We start from the raw sequence: 17,902 nt of genomic DNA, 5'->3' as shown, positions 1-17,902 counted from the left end.
GGTGGAGGGGGAGAGCAGAAATAGCAGATGAACTTGCCATACTTTTTAACTTATCATAAAGCGTGGGCTTCGTCAGGCAGTATGCTATTGGCTGTCACAAAATAGGGGCGGGTCTGACTGTGCTTTAAGGTCAACAGGCACTCGTTAAATGTGACACACTCAAGGATTTTCGGTCGATAACCTGACATAGTCCAGCAACGTCCGTCAGCAAATCTGACATACCCCATGAGAAGAAGTCGCCCAATGTATTTAATAGCTTAATATTGATTTTTGTAGGTTTACTACAAAATATTTTGTCATAAACACTCAGAATGACCACTGATCAGTAGTTTTTAAACAGAATAAAGAGAAGCAAAAGCGAGAACACTTATTTTTATTAAAAACAAACCACAACTTGAAACAATCTGAAACAGAATTTTTTTTTTTTATTATTATTCTGACATAACCAACTGTGACACGTAAAAAGAATACAATCTTCAACTGTCATCCAACACTAGAGATTTCAAATAAACGGGGTAAAAATGTTTTATAAAGAGCTAACCTTATCTTTTATGGAAAGTCTGTCTTTCCCCTACTTGTTTACGCCAACAAATGTAAGAAAAAAAAAACAAAATAAAAAACTAAATGCAGCTAGTAGCAATGTCACAGAAAAGAAGTCACTGTCGGTAGTCCAGTCATCACGTCCGCCAGTCATGCTGAGGGTCATGTCACATTACATTTCTGTAGAAACAAAAACATCACAACTGTCAAGAGGAAGTAGCGAATGCATGCATGCACTTGAACATCTTTCATACTGTTCAGAAAACAGTTTTAATGGCTACCTGCATGCCTGACAAGCAGAGCACTAACAACATGACATCATGTCCTATACAGTAAGGTGGAAAAAAAAAAGGTAAACCTTTTGTCTTCCTGCACGGTGCTGTTGTTGTAAAACCGAACATACGTGTGTGTCTCTAAAATAAACCACCGTCCATCATCCCAGGTTACACGTTTTGCACTGTGGTGACTGCTAGTGCTGTGACGTCTCGATCACAAAGACTTAAGAAGAAGCTTCTTTTTTTTCTAATAGTCATGGACAAATGTGTTGAAACCCCTCCAGGAAAAAAGGAGAACCCACAACTGTCTCTGAAATAACTTGAAAATGACAAAATCCATTGGTACCCATCATTGTTTGCTCCATACTTAACAAAACAGATTTGGCTTGTGGCAGACCCCGGCCAGGGACGGCGGGAAGGACTAAACCTCCCCTGGACCATGAGAGGGCAGCCACGGGAACCCAGCATGGAAGCTCAAACCTACTGGGGCCCGTGGCCACCACGGGGGGGAGCCCAGAAGATTGTGGAGCCCTGGATGTCAGCACTTCAGCCACACCCGGAAGTGCTTCCAGAAGGAATTCCAGGGTGCTTCCGGGTGCTCATGCGGCACTTACTGGTGTGGTGGAAGACCATCACAGAGCACCTCTGGGTGACTATAAAAGAGGCCGCCTCCCTCGAGTAGACGAGCCGGAGTTGGGAGGAAGAAGGCAACGCTTGGGAGGAGATGTCCAGGAGGGAGAGATCCGAGTTGAACAAGGGTGTTTGGTGCTCAGGCACTGTGTTGTGTGCTGGACCTTGTAAATAAACGTGTGAGATTACGGAATATTCTGTGTCTGCCTGTTTGTGGCCGGGCTAACTGACCACAGGCTTTACAGTTTTGATTCGACAGAATATTTCAAATAATAACACAAATGAAAATGGCATGGACAAAAATGATGGGGCCCTTAAACGTAATATTTGCTTGCACAACCTTTAAAGTCTGCAATCCCTGCAGCTCTCCATGAGACTTCTGCACCTACCTGTCCACAGGTCGCTTGGCTCACTCGTCCTGAGCAAACTGCTCCAGGTGTGTCAGGTATGAAGGAGGTCTTCTCCAGACTGTATGTTTCAGTTCTTTCTATAGACGTTCACTAGGATTCAAATCAGGGCTCATAAACAGGCCAATGTTTTGTTCTTAGCCACTCTTGGGTGCTTTCAGCTGTGTACTTTGGCTCATTTTGTTGTCCATGACCCGCGACTGAGTTTTCGGACATTGGGTAGGACGTTTCACTTCGGAATATCTTGATGGTCTTGAGATTTCATTGTTCCCTGCACAGATTCAAGCCACCCGGTGTCAACCACAGCAAAGCAGCCCCAAAAACAAAAGTTTCTCCTCCATGTTAGCTATGGTGTTCAATTCTTTGAAACCTTCACTGTTCATCTGTGGACATAAGGCTGATGCGACTTGTCAAAAAGCTCCAGGTTTGTCTCATCTTTCAAAGGACATTGTCCCAGAAGAATTTGCAGTCCTTTTGGGTGTTCTTCCATTGAGCCCACTGTCGCTCAAAAAGCAACAATTGGTGCGATCAGACACTGATGGATCTTGACCTTGGAAGTTCAGCTTGTATCTCTTTGGAAGTTGTCTTTGCCATCTTGTCTCCCATTTTCACTATCCATCTGCTCATCCTGAGGACATTGTTTCCTCTTGCAGTTACGTCCAGGGAGGTTGGCTACAGTCACATGGACTTTAAGCGTCTTATTAATATTTGCCACAGGAACATCAAGCTGCTTGGAGATGGTGGTCTTCTAGCCTCTGCCTTTAAAGATGCTTGTCTATCATTTTATTTCTGACATCTTCAGACAAGTTTCTCCTTTGCTTTCTCTGGTCCATGTTCAGTGTTGGACACACAATGGACACCAAACACTAGAGTGACAAATTTTCTCCCATTTAAATTGACTGAATGAGTAATTGCATGATTGAAGACATGCGTGATACAAATTTAATAAACTATTTGAATCCAATTCTTTATGATCTTTTCTAGGTGTCTCAAAAAAGGCCATTTTAGAAGATCTTTGTCAATGCTTGATCTCCTTGTCACACTCGCTTTTCCTTTATTCAATAACATATCAAAGGCATGAAGATACACAGAGGACCATTGCTTTTCATTTCGTCAATTTTCCGAGGCAGACAGAACTTTTCAATGAGCTGTAAGAGGACCGACAAATTTGTCCACGTCTGTATGTCACGAGCAATAGAATCATTTCTAGGGTCGAATGGGCAGGTACCATCTAAAATCACTTTCTAGTGCCATCAGCTCCCTCTTTCCCTTACTCTGTCCTCTCAATTCTGCACAGCAGCACCACTACACTCCACAGCAGAAGTTTTGGTATTGCTTAAAGGGCAGAAAAAATAGCGGCTGGTCACCAGTGCTAAAATGTGTAACATGCGATAGACTGTGGTGCAATTCCACAATAGAACAAGATAGCGTAGCACAAGATGAGCCTTAATAACCAACCATCAAGAACAATGGAAGAGGGATGGCGATATAGGACTGGACGCCGCCTGGCAACTTATGTTTGACTGAAATTAGAAGACACAATAGGACAATAAGCCTAAATATACCAGCAAATCTAAAATCTACATCTGAATCAAGGTTTTGGAATGACCAATTTAAACTCTAGGCCTCAACCCTACTGACATTCTATGGCATAAGCAATGTATAAAGGAAAAGACTTAACACTAGAATCCCTGAAACCCAAGAAAAAACACTAGACCACCTTAAATTCCTTCACACCTCCTCATCAGTGTCTTTTGTTTTGTAGATTTGTTGATCAGCACTGACAGCAGGCAGCCTGCTATCCCATCCACCGCACCAACGCAGCTCAAGTTGGACAAAAAGTTCTCCCAGCTCAAGCATGTTTATCTGGGTGTGACGTACCTCTGGAATTGAATAGGGTAAATAATATAACGTTATTTGGATTACATACATTTCATGAATGTTCTGTATCTCCAACGATCTGCATAATGGTGTATGATGACAGGAAATGCGAGGCAAGAAATGTTGAACACATAACTAAAACAGAAACTTTTTTAATGTTATACTACTAATGACAAAATGTTGATGTGAAGTATATAATGTAAGAGCCAATCTTAGAAAGTTAAAACTTTGAGCTAAACTCATATGCGAATTTGCTTAATTTGAATTGAATATAATTTTCTTTCAAACACATAAACAATGGTATAGTCTTCTCCCCCTGTAGGTTAGTAAGAGATAGAACTTTCTTGCTATAACTGAGATTCAGTGTGTTAACTGTGTCAGTTGTTGTTTAGAACAGGTCCCAGTAATCAGGGACTTAAAAGCTTAGAAATGGGATAGGCACACAGTTTTCTGACTATTTTGAAATGGTTCAGAAACGTTTGTAAGTGATTTAACTGAATAAGCAAACTTAAAGAAATGTAACAAGATTTAAGCTTTGAACAGAACTTTTCTTAACAAGAACTTTTCTTTTTTTTTTTTTGCTATTTTTTTATTTTTTGTGTGAACTGTTTTACTTTGAAGTTTAACTAAAACTTTTAAAAACAAAGATATTTTGTTTGTGGAATCCTTTCAGCGCGTCTTGCTTTTGTTGAATTACATTTTTTATGCTAGAGCTACTGAACTTTGGTAATTTTGGAAAAACGCAGATACATTTAATGTGTGAAGACTGAAGTCCACATATCAAATAAATACTTTCACAAAAGGTACAAGTATAACAAAACAAGTGTGCTTTTATTTAGTGGGGGACGGGACACATTTGCAAAACAAAGACACTGATGAGGAGGTGCGAGGTAGTTTAAGATGGCTTGAGAGTACGACTTTTGTTGTAGGCTTCAGGGATTCTAGCATTAAAGGAATAGTCTATCAAAAAAAATTATATCATTTTTTTTTTCTGAAATCTGTTACTTAAGACATATTGTTTTTAGTGACTGCAGAGAAAAAAAAATTATCTCATGTTTTATCAAAGAAATGAGTTAAAGTTCTGGACATAATTACCTTTTTAATGGGGATCAACAAATGCAGAACAAACAACAAGGAATCTGAAAACATCCATAAAAAAAATCTTAAGTAACATTTTCTCAGGTTGCATTATCCATACATCAGATATCCTGCCATCTGATCACAATGTCCTAAACATGATATTTTTCCTAAAATATTGTTCCTCAACTTCTGGAGAATTCCTCCCATGAACAGCAGTGGAGCACGCTCAAACGAGAATGAGCATTTGATTTGAAGACCCGCCTCCCCCACTTTGCATATTGAATTGTTTCTTTACAGTGAGGACACCGCTTGACAGAAACACATTGTGGTGTTGTAAGCATATGACTGGATAGCTGCCGTAGGTGTATAGAGTCTTGTGAAATTCTGCCTTGTATCAGCTAATCAACTTGAATACAGCAGCACTATTTTGCTGTAAACCTTGCCCAGTTCCCTGGAAATTCTTTGTGCGGCTGGCTTAGATAAAACTTTTTTTTTTTTTTTTATCCCCCTAGCATCCATGATGCTTTACAAAGCCAGTATGACATCACAGAGCTGTGTAGCGGGCATGCTGAATGGGGATGTCACAACCTACGGATCGTGCCACGCATCACGCATGCACAGAACTTTCATGCACTTGCACTGTTAAGTGTACTCCACGTCACACTTTATGCCACTGCCTGATCTGGTTCACACATGTGTGATTTCGCTACCTGATTGGTAGACCAGCATGATTTGTACCATGCACAAATTTACATTTACTTATGCCTTTATCCAAAGTGACTTCCGACATGCATCATGCAATTGGTTATGTTCTCCAAATGGTGCACAGGCAGGTCAAGCGACTAGCTCACGGTCACCACAGTGTGAGTATCGGGATTTGATTCCACAGGCTCAGGGCTTGAAGTCCAAAGTCTTAACCACTATGCCAAACTGCCTAATTTGAAAGGTATATTGGCTGACCATAATGAGAACAGTATAAAAAATACTCAGGTGTTCTTCACAGATTCGTTGTATGATGTATCTTCATAGACGGATTAAGCATGTTATTCTCTACACTATGTAATGCAGATTAAGCAGGGACCAGGGCAACTACTCAAGTATATAACGCTCATCCCTTGCATCACAGTCTATGTGAGTGTTTGTTAGACTCAGTGATAGGAGCGTTGGAGACGCGGAGAGAGATGAAGTACTCGCCGTATAATTTTATCTCAGGGAGGGATGGTGGTATGGTCACAATAATCTGTACAGCATAGTTGCCAGATGCTTCCCTTGATCTCAGGGATGCTTAAAAAACCACTGAACTATTAGGATCCACTCAAAAATAGTTCCGTTAATTCTTCCACAATGACTTCAATGGTTTTTTCCAAGATTCCAGAACACTTCCTTCTTCTTTGCCAAATTCGCCGATCACTAGTCACCACACTTCATTATCATGGCCAGTGACTAGAACTAGACATGTGAATTATGTGACATGAGTAGTTTCACAAACGTTTGTTGATTAGTTATGTCAGCCTGTTAGGTCAGGAATTTTGCGATCTCCATTCTCCCCGAATACTTGAAGATTTTGATCGATGTCCGATAAAAGAATGACTGAGGATGGGCACATGGAAGGAGCAAGTTAAATATCCGCATCAAAAACAAGATGAAAATGGGAAAATATGCAACTGTCCCGACACTTGATAGCACTTGTCTAATCATCATTAAATTTATGTGAGGACATGCTCTGGTTGGTGCCTTGTTTAATTGTTTAAAAACTGTCAGTGACAGTTATGACAAAACAAAAATGTTAATAATGCAGAAGTAAGTAAAAATGAAAGGTGAAATTACCTTGGAACGCACAGATGCCATGGGAGCTGGGTTGCCGATAATAAGATAATGATAACTATCGAAAGTTTTTAAATCTTCAACAACGATCATTTATTTATTTATTTTTTGAATCTAGGGGTCTACATGGGACTTGATACCATGTTTGGAGATGTACCTTCAGCATGTGTCAAGTGAAAAATTACCTATATTTAATAAACCCTGTACAAATTGAGTGTCAGATCATTGCAGTCTCACAGCCTTATTTGGGGGGGAAATCCCACAAGAACAAAAATCCTAAAAACTGCAATCTCCCCAAAAGGAAGATTTCATATACTGGAAAGTCCAGTGACCCACGCTGAACCCATTACTACAGTATAATACTTAATACTGTACAATACGAAAACCTGCTTGAGTGCAGAAAATGCAAAAGCCCTGAAGCAATGCTTACTTCCATGGTTGAGCAAGATCTTCTACCCAAGGGAACGAACAATGGAGGGTCATCCTGATCAAGGGTACAATATGCCGCAGTGTTTTAACAGAGAAGCAGGCTTTAGTATCTGAGTGGTTCAGGGTTATTTTTAGAGTGCGGACTGAGCAGACCTGTGAAATTGTTTGTGCTTTTATTTGGTAATGAGTCATTGCAGCCGCTATCTTTATACAGATTACTGATCCAAGACGTTATCCCCCTCACCACATAGAAACAGGTCAGGTCAAAACCAAACGTAACCAAATGACCAATCAGTATCAAAAGGTGGGGCAAGGGGTGTCAACAGATGGGGTATGAGGAGTGTTTACACTTGAGCGCTAAATATGCCGAAAGGGGAGTTGATAAAGCAGTGTCGTACTTCCCCTTTGGCACAAATAAAGTTCAATCTATCTATCTCTCCACTGTCTCATTGAACAGGTGGAAGTTTGCAAAGTCAATGACGATTTTATTTTCTGTAAAAGCAGCAGCAACTGGAGAAGAATTTCCCGCTGCAACAGTAATAGCCTTAGAAATCATTCAAGAGCTGCAGCATAAAATTATGTAGATCATCAACTGAGCGTTCACACTCCAATATTCTCTTAAATAAGGTGGGTAAATACCTGCAGATGGGGGTGACAGTACTGGCTACTGCTAAATTTCACAGGACTATCACAAGAACAATAGCACAATATGTGATAGGCAGTAAATGTAACACATTATTCCCATCTCTGCATGAGTTTCCTCCAGGCGGTCCGGTTTCCTCCCACGGTAAAAAGACATGCAGGTTAAGTGAACTGGTAATGCTATTCAAAGCTTCCACCTGATGTACTCATTAAGTTTTTTTATTTTTTATTTATAGATTGAATGGCTGTGTTATTTGTCCTGCGAGTCCGTATTCTTGTTTTTTATGTTTCCGCTGGTGTATGCATCCGAATTTCCCCGTGGGACTAATCAAGTGTATCTAATGTAATCTAAATTGGTCCTAGTGTGTGATCACCCTGTGATGGGTTGGCGCCCTGGTTCAGTAATTGTTCCCGCTTGCGCCCAATGCTCGTTGAGGTGGGCTCCAGCAACCAACCCGTGACTCTGGTCTGGATTAAGCGAGTTAGAAAATGACATGACTATACACATTCTATAGACAAATTAAGAGCAAACTTTTCCAGCAAGACATAAAACATACTTCACAATGTTTCAGTTAATCACTCCACACTGACAAAGCTATGCTTGCAGCCAGAACACACAAAATGTTTAGAATGCAATGCCTCTTACTTCAACTGTTGATACGCCTTTCCCACCTTTTGATGTCGATAGGTCATTTGATTACATTTAGTTTTGCTTTGATAAATGAGTGGTCTTGAGATGAAGTGCAATACACTCTGAGCAGCTGCTAAGCAAAATGCAATACATTTACTTTGCATTTAGTTATGGCATGCGATCTGTGGACATGAATTAAAATGCAATACATATTTGTATTAACTTTTAAAACAAGTGAATTGTATGCCATAGTGAAAAGCAGTCAATCATTTAGCTGGTATGTCTTTAATTATGACACGACATAAATGAACTACATGTATTTGCATTGCACTGCAAGTTAGTGGACTCTGGATTGCATTTAATTTTGGCACAAATAATCTTCCATTAAAGCCAGCCAAGCAGTCAATGTGCAAAAAACATAATTTATGGAAAAGAGTCACACAGTCTAACACAAGGGCAAATCTTTGCCTCAAAACTAATCCACAGATTAGTGTAAAAGTTGGATGTGAAAAATGTGCACTTTGTATTTGGTATTCTGAAAGTTTGCTATGCAGGGAGCCAAGATGGTTACTGCTTGTGGAAGTTGACTAACAAAATGGTGGGTGCTCTCTTGCTGTGCTTCATGATCACTGATAGTGTAAGTTTTCACATTTGGTCTCACAGGTCTTACGCCAAAGCAGGCCTATACCTTCACATGCTTTAATAACTGAAAACAAATCCAGTGTTTATTCTTAAATAAATGCAACCTAAGAAAACATACTTGTATTACAGAATTCAGCATTAATAAGCATGGTGTCTATTTTGTATCTTTTTTTCCCCTCTGTTTGTTACTAACCCTCACCTGTTCTGTTTCTCTTCTCAGTACAGTACTCACTTGGTGCCACGGCCCACCTGTCAAATTGTTTTGCCTGCCTAAAGTAAAGTCATCTCTGATGGAGGATCGCAGGAATTATCAAGTAGAAGGGTCCTTTCATTGGATTGGCTGGCCCAGCACTGACTCAGCTGTGGAATGGCCAATAGGGGGAGGCAGCTTGATGGCTGAGGTCTCCAGGACTCTAAACAAATTCAAATCCAAATCCTATTATGTGATATCATCTGCTGTTGAATTCTGCTCTGTACTTGGAATATTTCTATTGCACTATTGCATTGAGGATTACTTGTGTTCCGTTTTGTGTATTGTATTGACACCTTTTTTTTGAATGCGCACCCAACCTTTCCCAAAGTTTCCACCATTTTCTTGGGTATTTTTTTTCTTTTCTTCTTAGAGTGTCGAGGCTGGGGGGGCTATCAAAAGGCAGGGCCTGTTCAAGCCCATTGCGGCACCCTTTGTGTGATTTTTGGGCTATACAAAAAATAATTGAATTGTACTGTATTTTAAGCAGGGATATTCAGATTTCCTCCAAACTGTTTAAATCCTGTAGCATTATTTTAACTTACAAATGGGAATATTCATCAGTGCTAAAGATTAAGTGGCACTCTTGAGCTACACCCATGAACCCAAACAATAAAAGGTTTGATTGTTAGGGATTTTATAACAAACTGCAACAAAATGGTGAAAATAACAAAAGATCAAATATTCCACAAGGGCTACCTGTACTGGGGACCGACCCCTAGTATAAATTATGGACAATGCTGAATAACTGTTTCACACCCTGGCCTCTCTTCCTTCCACCAGTTGAATTCTCGCTAATAATTCACTTTCTAACTTTACGGTCAACAACTCTATGTTCGACATGGGCTGATAAACACAGGTCTACAACTTACCTCTCCCGAGGTTTTAGAAGTTGTGCAGAAACCCTGAACCCCTTAAATGGAAGCACATGAAACCAAGAACTGCTGTTTACCCAAAAGCACAACAAAGCCCATACATGCTTCACTCACAAATTCCTGCTACCCAGCAGTTCAGGGTCCTGAAAGCCATTGACGTACTTCATCTGGTAGCCCCTCAGGCACCTGTAGACAGGGTTTCTACCTGCATCCCCACTTACAGAATACATACCTTTTATCTCAAATCAGCTTTTAGTATTGAGCAAAAATATACAGGATCTAGGGGCAAGACAACTGTCAATTAAATTTGACTTCTGCCGTGCTTGTGGAGCTCTGGAGGTCCACCTCAGCAAGCACACAGACCAGATTGTGGATTCTTTTTCGGCTCACCCTTCGGCAAAAGTGCTGAGTTACCCTCGTGTTTATGCTACTCAATACAGTAATAGGTTTGAGGTGTGCAACTGTAATCTGGGAAGTTTATTTCAAAGTTATTAATAAGCTAACAGGGTAAAACTTGCCAGGAAGATGGACAGAAACACGTGAAAAGACAAACCAGTCAGGCTATTTTAAAATGCTGATGTTTGCTTAATCAACATATGGTTAGAATGACCAAGGGTCACTGTCTACAGAAGCCATGAGTTACTAGAACTGGGGAAGGTGTTGGTTGGGCACAATCCAGAAATTAGTCAGACAGCCCAGATGGCAGTTGTTCATACCTGGCAAGGTTCATAACAAATTCTATGAATATGTGAGTATTTTCTATATTCGTTGAGATTTTACCCTGCGAACACCTGCACACCATAATCTTTATAAATAAATAAATAAATAAATAAATAAAAACTGTTTTATTTGAAAGCATCTATCAATTTTGTGCTCACCAATTTCGACATACGATTCATATTTTTGAATGTGACCTTCATTTTCTTGAACCTTTTATTATTATCTTTTTAAGTAAAAATTTTTCAGGTTTAGAAAAGACTGACTCACAAAAGAACAACTGACAGTCAGAGAGAGAGACAAGTCAATCCATTAGGCCTTGTCAACCAAGGCCATTTATGAATATTAAGGGGTGTTCACTCTGGACATCAAGGGGTGGCATTCATGTAACTCAAGCGGAGTGCACAGCACACAGCACACCCATCCTCATCCAGGATAGGGACGCCAAGAAGCACTGTTTTGCTAACAATCTGAGGAGGACCCCACTATCCATATAGGCTTCGGCACCAATGGCAGCAAATTACTGAACAGGAAAATTTGGAACTTCTCGCTGCCATTAAAGAAGGCAACACGAAAAGAAGCTGTTGCCACCCAGCATGGTATTCTACAGTCAGCTTTGTCAACTGTACGTGTTTAAAGACTACGTTAAGTGCAATTTCTATTATAATGAAATCCTCTGCATTATTGAAATTATTTCAGTCCTGTGCACTTTGTTCTAATGAAATTAAACCTTTTATATTATATATATATATATATATATATATATATATATACATACACACATATATATTATATACACACATACACATTATATATATATATATATATATATATATATATTATATATATATTTTTTTTTTTGAGGTGTTTCAACCAGACCCATTGCCACAAGTGTATAAAATCAGCACCTGACCATGCTGTCTCCATTTACAAACATTTGTGAAACAAAACGGGTCATTCTGAAGAGCTCAGTGATTTCAAGTGTGATATTGTGATAGGATGCCACCTTTGTAATAAAGATGGGTTGTGAAATTTCATCTCTTCTGGTTATTTCACAGTCAGCTATAGGTGGTCTCATTGGAAAGTGGAACCATTTAGGAATAAGAGCATGAAGCGGAAGACCACGTAAAGTCACAGAGTGGAGTCAACAACTGGAAATGTGCAAGGTGCATAAAACTCACCAATGCTCTGCTGACTCCATAGCTGAAGAGTTCCAGAATTTCACTGGCATTAATCTAAGCAGTGGGAGCTTCATGGAATGGGTTTCCATGTGTGAGCAGCTGTATACAAGCCTCACATCCGATGGAGTTGTGGACTGTGGAGCAGTGGAAACATGTTCTATGGAATAACGAATCACATCACATGGCAGTCAGATGGGCGGGTCTGGGTTTTGGCGGATGCCGGGAGAATGTTACCTGCCTGATTGCATTGTGCCAACCATGAAGTTCGGTGGAGGAGAGATAATGGTGTTGAGTCTGTTTTTCAGGGTTTGAGCTCGGCTAGTGAAAGGCAACTTTAATGCTTCAGCATGCCAAAACATTTTGGACAACACTATGCTTCCAACTTTGTGGAAACAGTGTGGGAAAGGCCCTTTTCTGTTCCAGCATGACTGTGCCTAAGTGCACAATACAAAGTGTGTAAAGACATGGTTGGATGAGTTTGGTGTGGAAGAACCTGACTGGCCTGCACAGAGAGCCCTTACCTCAACCCCACTGAACTCCTTTGGGATGAACTGTAATGGAGATTGTAAGCCTGGACTTCTTGTCTGACATCAGTGCTCTACAGAATGAATCTACACAAATTCCCACAGAAACACTCAGACATCTTGTGGAAAGCCTTCCAAGAAGAGCGGAACCTATTATTGCTGCAAAGGGGAGGACCAACTCCATATTAAAGTCTATGTACTGGAATTCAATGCCATTAAAGTCCCTGTTGGTGTAAAGGTCACGCGTCCCAATACTTTTGAGCATATAGTGTATATTAGCATGTATAACTATATACACATATATATACAGTTTCTTTGCATGTATATCAGAACTGCTTTAAATTAACGCCATAATGACTCATCTCAGGCCAATCAGTCTAACAGGCTTTGTCAATCCTATTCAAGTTGGTTTTCTAAGATAACTTCAAGTTGAGATCTGAAGGTCCCTAAAGTCCTACTCTTTACCACACTACCTAGCAATTCCTTCCTTGTATTTACAGTTCAGCCAACAGTTACGAGAAATCTTCCCTTAAAAAATTTGCTCTTTATAAAGGTAGGTATTTATAAATAAGCTATACATCTAATTTATGAATGAAAAAACCCATATCTTTTTGAAGATAAAAAGAAATGTGTATATTTATATGTGTATTTATGCAAGTTGTGCTATGTTAATATTTTTTCAGATGCAACTAAATTCCTCAAGTGTGGTAGTAAACAAAAAGGCAAGGCAAGCCAAAACCTCTACTTTTTAAATATTTATGAAATTTAAAAACGTCTCTATACAATTCTATATGATTTTATTGCATCTTAGAGGTCATCATATGTACAAATTAACAACTTCCACAGCACAACTGAGTCATTCCTTATATTTTAAGAATGTTCCTTTTGCTCTGTTATCATGAAGATGATTGTTAACAATGAATTTTTTCCTTCTGTGCAATTTAATTTGAATATAAAAATAAAAGAAATGTGGTAATATACTATAAATGTAAGAAATGTTGATGTAAAATAAAGTCCTTTAGTAAATAAATGGTAAAGATTACAGTGTACTAAGGAAGTAAAACGGTCAAACACCAGCACTTGAATTGTGTACGACTTGGTGTGATTCTTGTTCTTTTTGGTTTTCCACTCGATGTTTTGCCTACTTTTCAAAATGCACAAAATACTGTGAAAACCGAAGAGCTGGTCAAGTCATGTCCCGTCATGTCCTTGTGGTACCTTAACGTTCTTCTCCAACTGAACAAGTGCTGTTCACTTACCGTGTCCTGGTTTCTGTAAATGTCCTAATATGTCCTCTGCCGTTTGTGGGACTCTTCTTTCTGGGGATCAGCCGGCATCACTTTTAGTCTTACTCCATTTACAACTTTACCATGTAAGGCTGCAATAGCATCGCTGGCACTCTTTCGATCTGCGTATTTAATGTAGCCCACATTTCGTCCAGGTACAACATATGCTTCAATAAGATTCCCAAATCGACTGGAAAAGGGAGCACAAACCAAGGTTTAATGTGTACAACATCAGAATGATACAATTATAAAAATGAAAGAACACAAATTTGTAAGGTTAACAACCACACAATTCAACGGTTAATGATGTCTCTATCCGCAGATGAAAAAATTTAAAACAAAAACAACACGAGTTATTAAAAGCTTGACGCACCTGTGCTGCTAGAATTTCAGGGTGGCAGTATAAAGAGGAGGTGTAGTCCTTGTTTTCATTAAAGTTACAGTTTTATGTATTGAATTATATTTCTTTCTAACCAATTCTGATCTCCTTGCAGTGCTAAACACAAGTTAACACTCATGAAGAATAAGAACAAGAACCACCAAAACAACAGGAAGAACAAATAAAACAAGACACCACATTAATACAGTTTCTTTAACAATCTCAGGGTCACGTTACAAAACAAAAAAAAACCCAACAAATTAAGTAGAGGAGAAAAAAGAGAAATGTTCATTTAAGAGAAAAGTCTTTGATTCAGAGGTGAAAGTAGAGAGGGAAAAACAGTCACGGACAGTTTAGGAAAGAGAGTTCCAAAGTTTAGGGGCCATGGCACTGAAGGACTTGCCTTCGAAGTCTGATGTGTGGGACAGCAAGTGGATTATGGCAAGAAGACCTAAGAGAGAGTGAGAAGGGGAAAAGAGACCAAGAGTTCACAAAGGTAAAGAGGAGCAAGGTCATGCAGGACTGTGAAAGTGAAAAGCAAGACTCTGAACTTAATACGGGACTGAACTGGTAACCACTGTAACTGAAAGAGAATGGGGGCAAAAATCAGCAGAAAAAGGCTGTGGAGTCGGAAACGTGGAGTCAGAAGCAACTATTGGGTTACTGGAGTCGAAGTCAGAGTCAGTAAAAATGCACCGACTTTGACTAAATGTAAACTGTAATATAATGTTATTAAAATTTTTAATTTCACATATACAGTCGACCCTTGATATACGACCGGCCTGACATGCGAACAACTTGGTTTACGACCAAAATTTTTGTTTTAAATTACAAACTAATGTCTTGCATTACGACCCGAATGCGGTCATGTGTATCTGCTTGTGCAATTACAAGCAAACAGCCGAGAGCATTCGTAAGTGTCAATCGGAGCCCAGATACATGTGTTTGTGGATTTAATTTCGGTCAGTGCAGTGATTTATATAATTTATTTCGATAATTGCTAAGGAAGGAAGAGAAGGTAACAAAGGTAAAGAAAGCAATCACAATTGAAACGAAGAAGGAAATTGTGCGGAAATATGAGAGTGCCGTTTGTATCTCGCTTATATGTACAGCATGTCGAAATCCACCATCTCAACAATTTTACAAAGAAAAAATTTGTATAAGGAAGCTCCTTCCAAACAATAACCACCTTCCATTTCATTCTCCTCCTGCCTTCCTGCAAGCCAAAGTTGTCAACTTAAATGGCGAGTACAGTACAAAATTGTTATTTCTGGTAGGCTAGGCACTTAACTTTTATTATAACTTTTTGATTAGTAAATTAGAAAAAATATTGGTGTTTTGGTAAATTATGCACATTATACAACCCTGTTTTATTATGAAGAGGTTAAGTAAGTGTTTCTATGGGAGGTTCGGAATGCATTATGGGTATTTCCAATATTTCTTATGGGAAAAACAGTGTTGACTTACAACCAACTTTAGTTACAACCAGAGTTCCTAAGTCAAGGGTCCACTGTACTAATTCAAATAAAATATTTTTCTTTTAGCCTTTGGATAAAAATGTAACCTCTTTTTTATTTTGTCTTTTGTTTAATGTTACTCAATGTTTATAACACAAAAAGGCCAAAACACCATCACTCTAGCCTTTAAACACAAACTTTAACAGTATAGGGTGCGAAAAAGTATACTGGTGATTCACGTTAGCAGTGATAATATGGTTCACATCTTGTATGTTGCGTGCTTTTAATCAAACTTAAGTCAATACACAACTGTTCAAAAGTCTGGGGTCACTCAAAAAGTTTAACTTTTTTGGATAGACATTGATACCTTTTTTTTATCTAAGTACCATTAAATTGATTGAAAAATATAGCAAAGGCATTACTAGTGTCTATAATGGCTATTACTGCTTGAAGTGGCTGATTTCCAGTGTGGTTTCAGAGCACAACACAACTGTGAAACTGCTCCGCTTCGGGTAACTTATGATTTGCTTATGGTAGTAGATTGATTCCGTTACACCTCAGTACTGTATTTGACACTATCAGACATGACATTTTACTGTCCAGAATGGAAAACATTTTGGGTATCTCTGGCACTGCCCTCCAGTGGTTTAAGTCTTATCTGACTGATAGGCAAGTGTTTGTTAGTCTAGGCAGAAGCAAGTCCAGCTTAGTGCCAGTCATACAAGGAGTTCCTCAGGGCTCTGTCCTCAACCCTCTGCTATTCTGTATCTATATGCTACCTCTCTGCCATAAAATTCATAGCTTTGGACTGGGTTATCAATTTTATGCAGATGATACTCAATTATGTTTTTCAGCTTACAACTTGTCTCAGTGAAATTAAAACCTGGATGGCGCAGAACCCTTTAAAATCAAACTGCAACAAAATTGAACTCCTGCAAATTGGCACCAAAGCAAAACCTAAGAAAATTATCCGCTTCTCTATCACTCTTGATGATAATCTCATCACACCTTCTTCTAATGCAAGGAATCTTGGTGTTATTTTGGATTTCTCCCTCTCTTACTCCACTCATATAAATCGCATTAAGAAACCTTCTTACTTCCACCTCTGTAACATATCCCTGTTTGCTCATTTCCCTCTTTTTCCAATGCTGAGAAACTTGTCCAAGCGATTATTGCAACTCCCCACTGGCAGATGCCCTTTCAAATCTTATATCACATCTTCAGTTGATTCAAAACTCTCCTGCAAGAGTCCTTACACAAACCAGCAACAGCGAGCACATAACACCTATCCTGCTTCGTCTTCACGGGCTCCCTGTGTTTTAAAGGATTGAATATAAAAGTCTATTATTAACCTACAAAGCTTTAAATGGCCTTACACCAGACTACATCAGTAACCTTGTCCCACACTAGGCTCCTGTTTGCCCACTAAGGTCCTCTGATCTTAAGGTGACTCTGTGGGTGACAGCAGGACCTTCAGCTGTATAGCAGGAAGTTTTTTAACTTAACCCAACAGTCATCCTGGGTATGATGTTAATCTGCATCCATCCCTGCTTGAAGGCCCTTCAAACTGCAGGTAAAAAAATTGAGGGTTGGTGGCAGAATTGGCACACCAGTCACCATAAAAAACCTCACACTGTTCCAATCCATCTGAACTAGTGTGGGGCTGAAGTGTCACCTGTTGTACGGCTGCACTCGGGTCCTAATCTGGATCCCGAGTTGGTTTGTTGTGTGGTGGGTGCGGCAATGCGCTGTATCAGTGCGTGCTCCTAACCTCTCTAACAGTCTACCCCTTCTTTCAGTTTATCTCTGTCCAGATACTCCGGATAATTTGTGCGTGTTTTATATCACAAATTATGTGATTTGTTCAGGCTTTCTTTTAGTACTGAATTTAGTATTTTACTCTATGTATTCCTTTGTATATCCTGTATTTATCTGTTCTAGTGTTCTATGCAGAAAATACTTGTATCCAATTTTACATATACCCCGCTGTTCTTTCTATGGCCCTGTGAAACGACTTGAGCATGGGAAAGCTGCCATATAAATAAATTTGTATTATTCTTTTTAAATTTATTACTCACATATGGCTGCAAAGCCCCATTTTCAGCAGCCACTCCTTCAGTGTCCTAATGGTCAACTCCCTTAGCTTATCCTTAAACTAGTCATGTTTTCATGCTAATAGTTTATTAGAGAAACCTCTATGCAAGCTTTCGAGGCCACTCAGGCTCCTTCTTCAGGTGCCAGAGTTGCTATGA

General features: G+C 39.3%; 1 protein-coding gene across 2 annotated transcripts in view; it reads right to left on the bottom strand.

Moving 5' to 3' along the window:
- Window positions 1-405: 405 nt before the first annotated feature.
- The window catches only part of rbm45 (RNA binding motif protein 45), a 72,063-nt gene continuing 54,566 nt past the window's right edge, over window positions 406-17,902 (bottom strand). The window contains exons 9-11 of one of the 2 annotated variants that reach the window (XR_005634178.1): window positions 13,788-14,004; window positions 4,829-4,872; window positions 406-720 (exon numbers count right to left, since the gene is read on the bottom strand). Coding sequence is in view for 1 of the 2 variants with exons in the window: in XM_039757716.1 (XP_039613650.1) it covers window positions 13,812-14,004 (193 nt within the window). In the remaining variant the exon portion in view is untranslated. The remainder of the gene's footprint in view (window positions 721-4,828; window positions 4,873-13,787; window positions 14,005-17,902) is intronic. The other variant, XM_039757716.1, reaches the window with a different exon arrangement.

This window comes from Polypterus senegalus, chromosome 6, assembly GCF_016835505.1.
Source record: "Polypterus senegalus isolate Bchr_013 chromosome 6, ASM1683550v1, whole genome shotgun sequence".
Classification (NCBI taxonomy): Eukaryota; Metazoa; Chordata; class Cladistia; order Polypteriformes; family Polypteridae; genus Polypterus; species Polypterus senegalus.
Note: the sequence above shows the minus strand (reverse complement) of the source record. Positions and strands in the feature narration are given on the sequence as shown.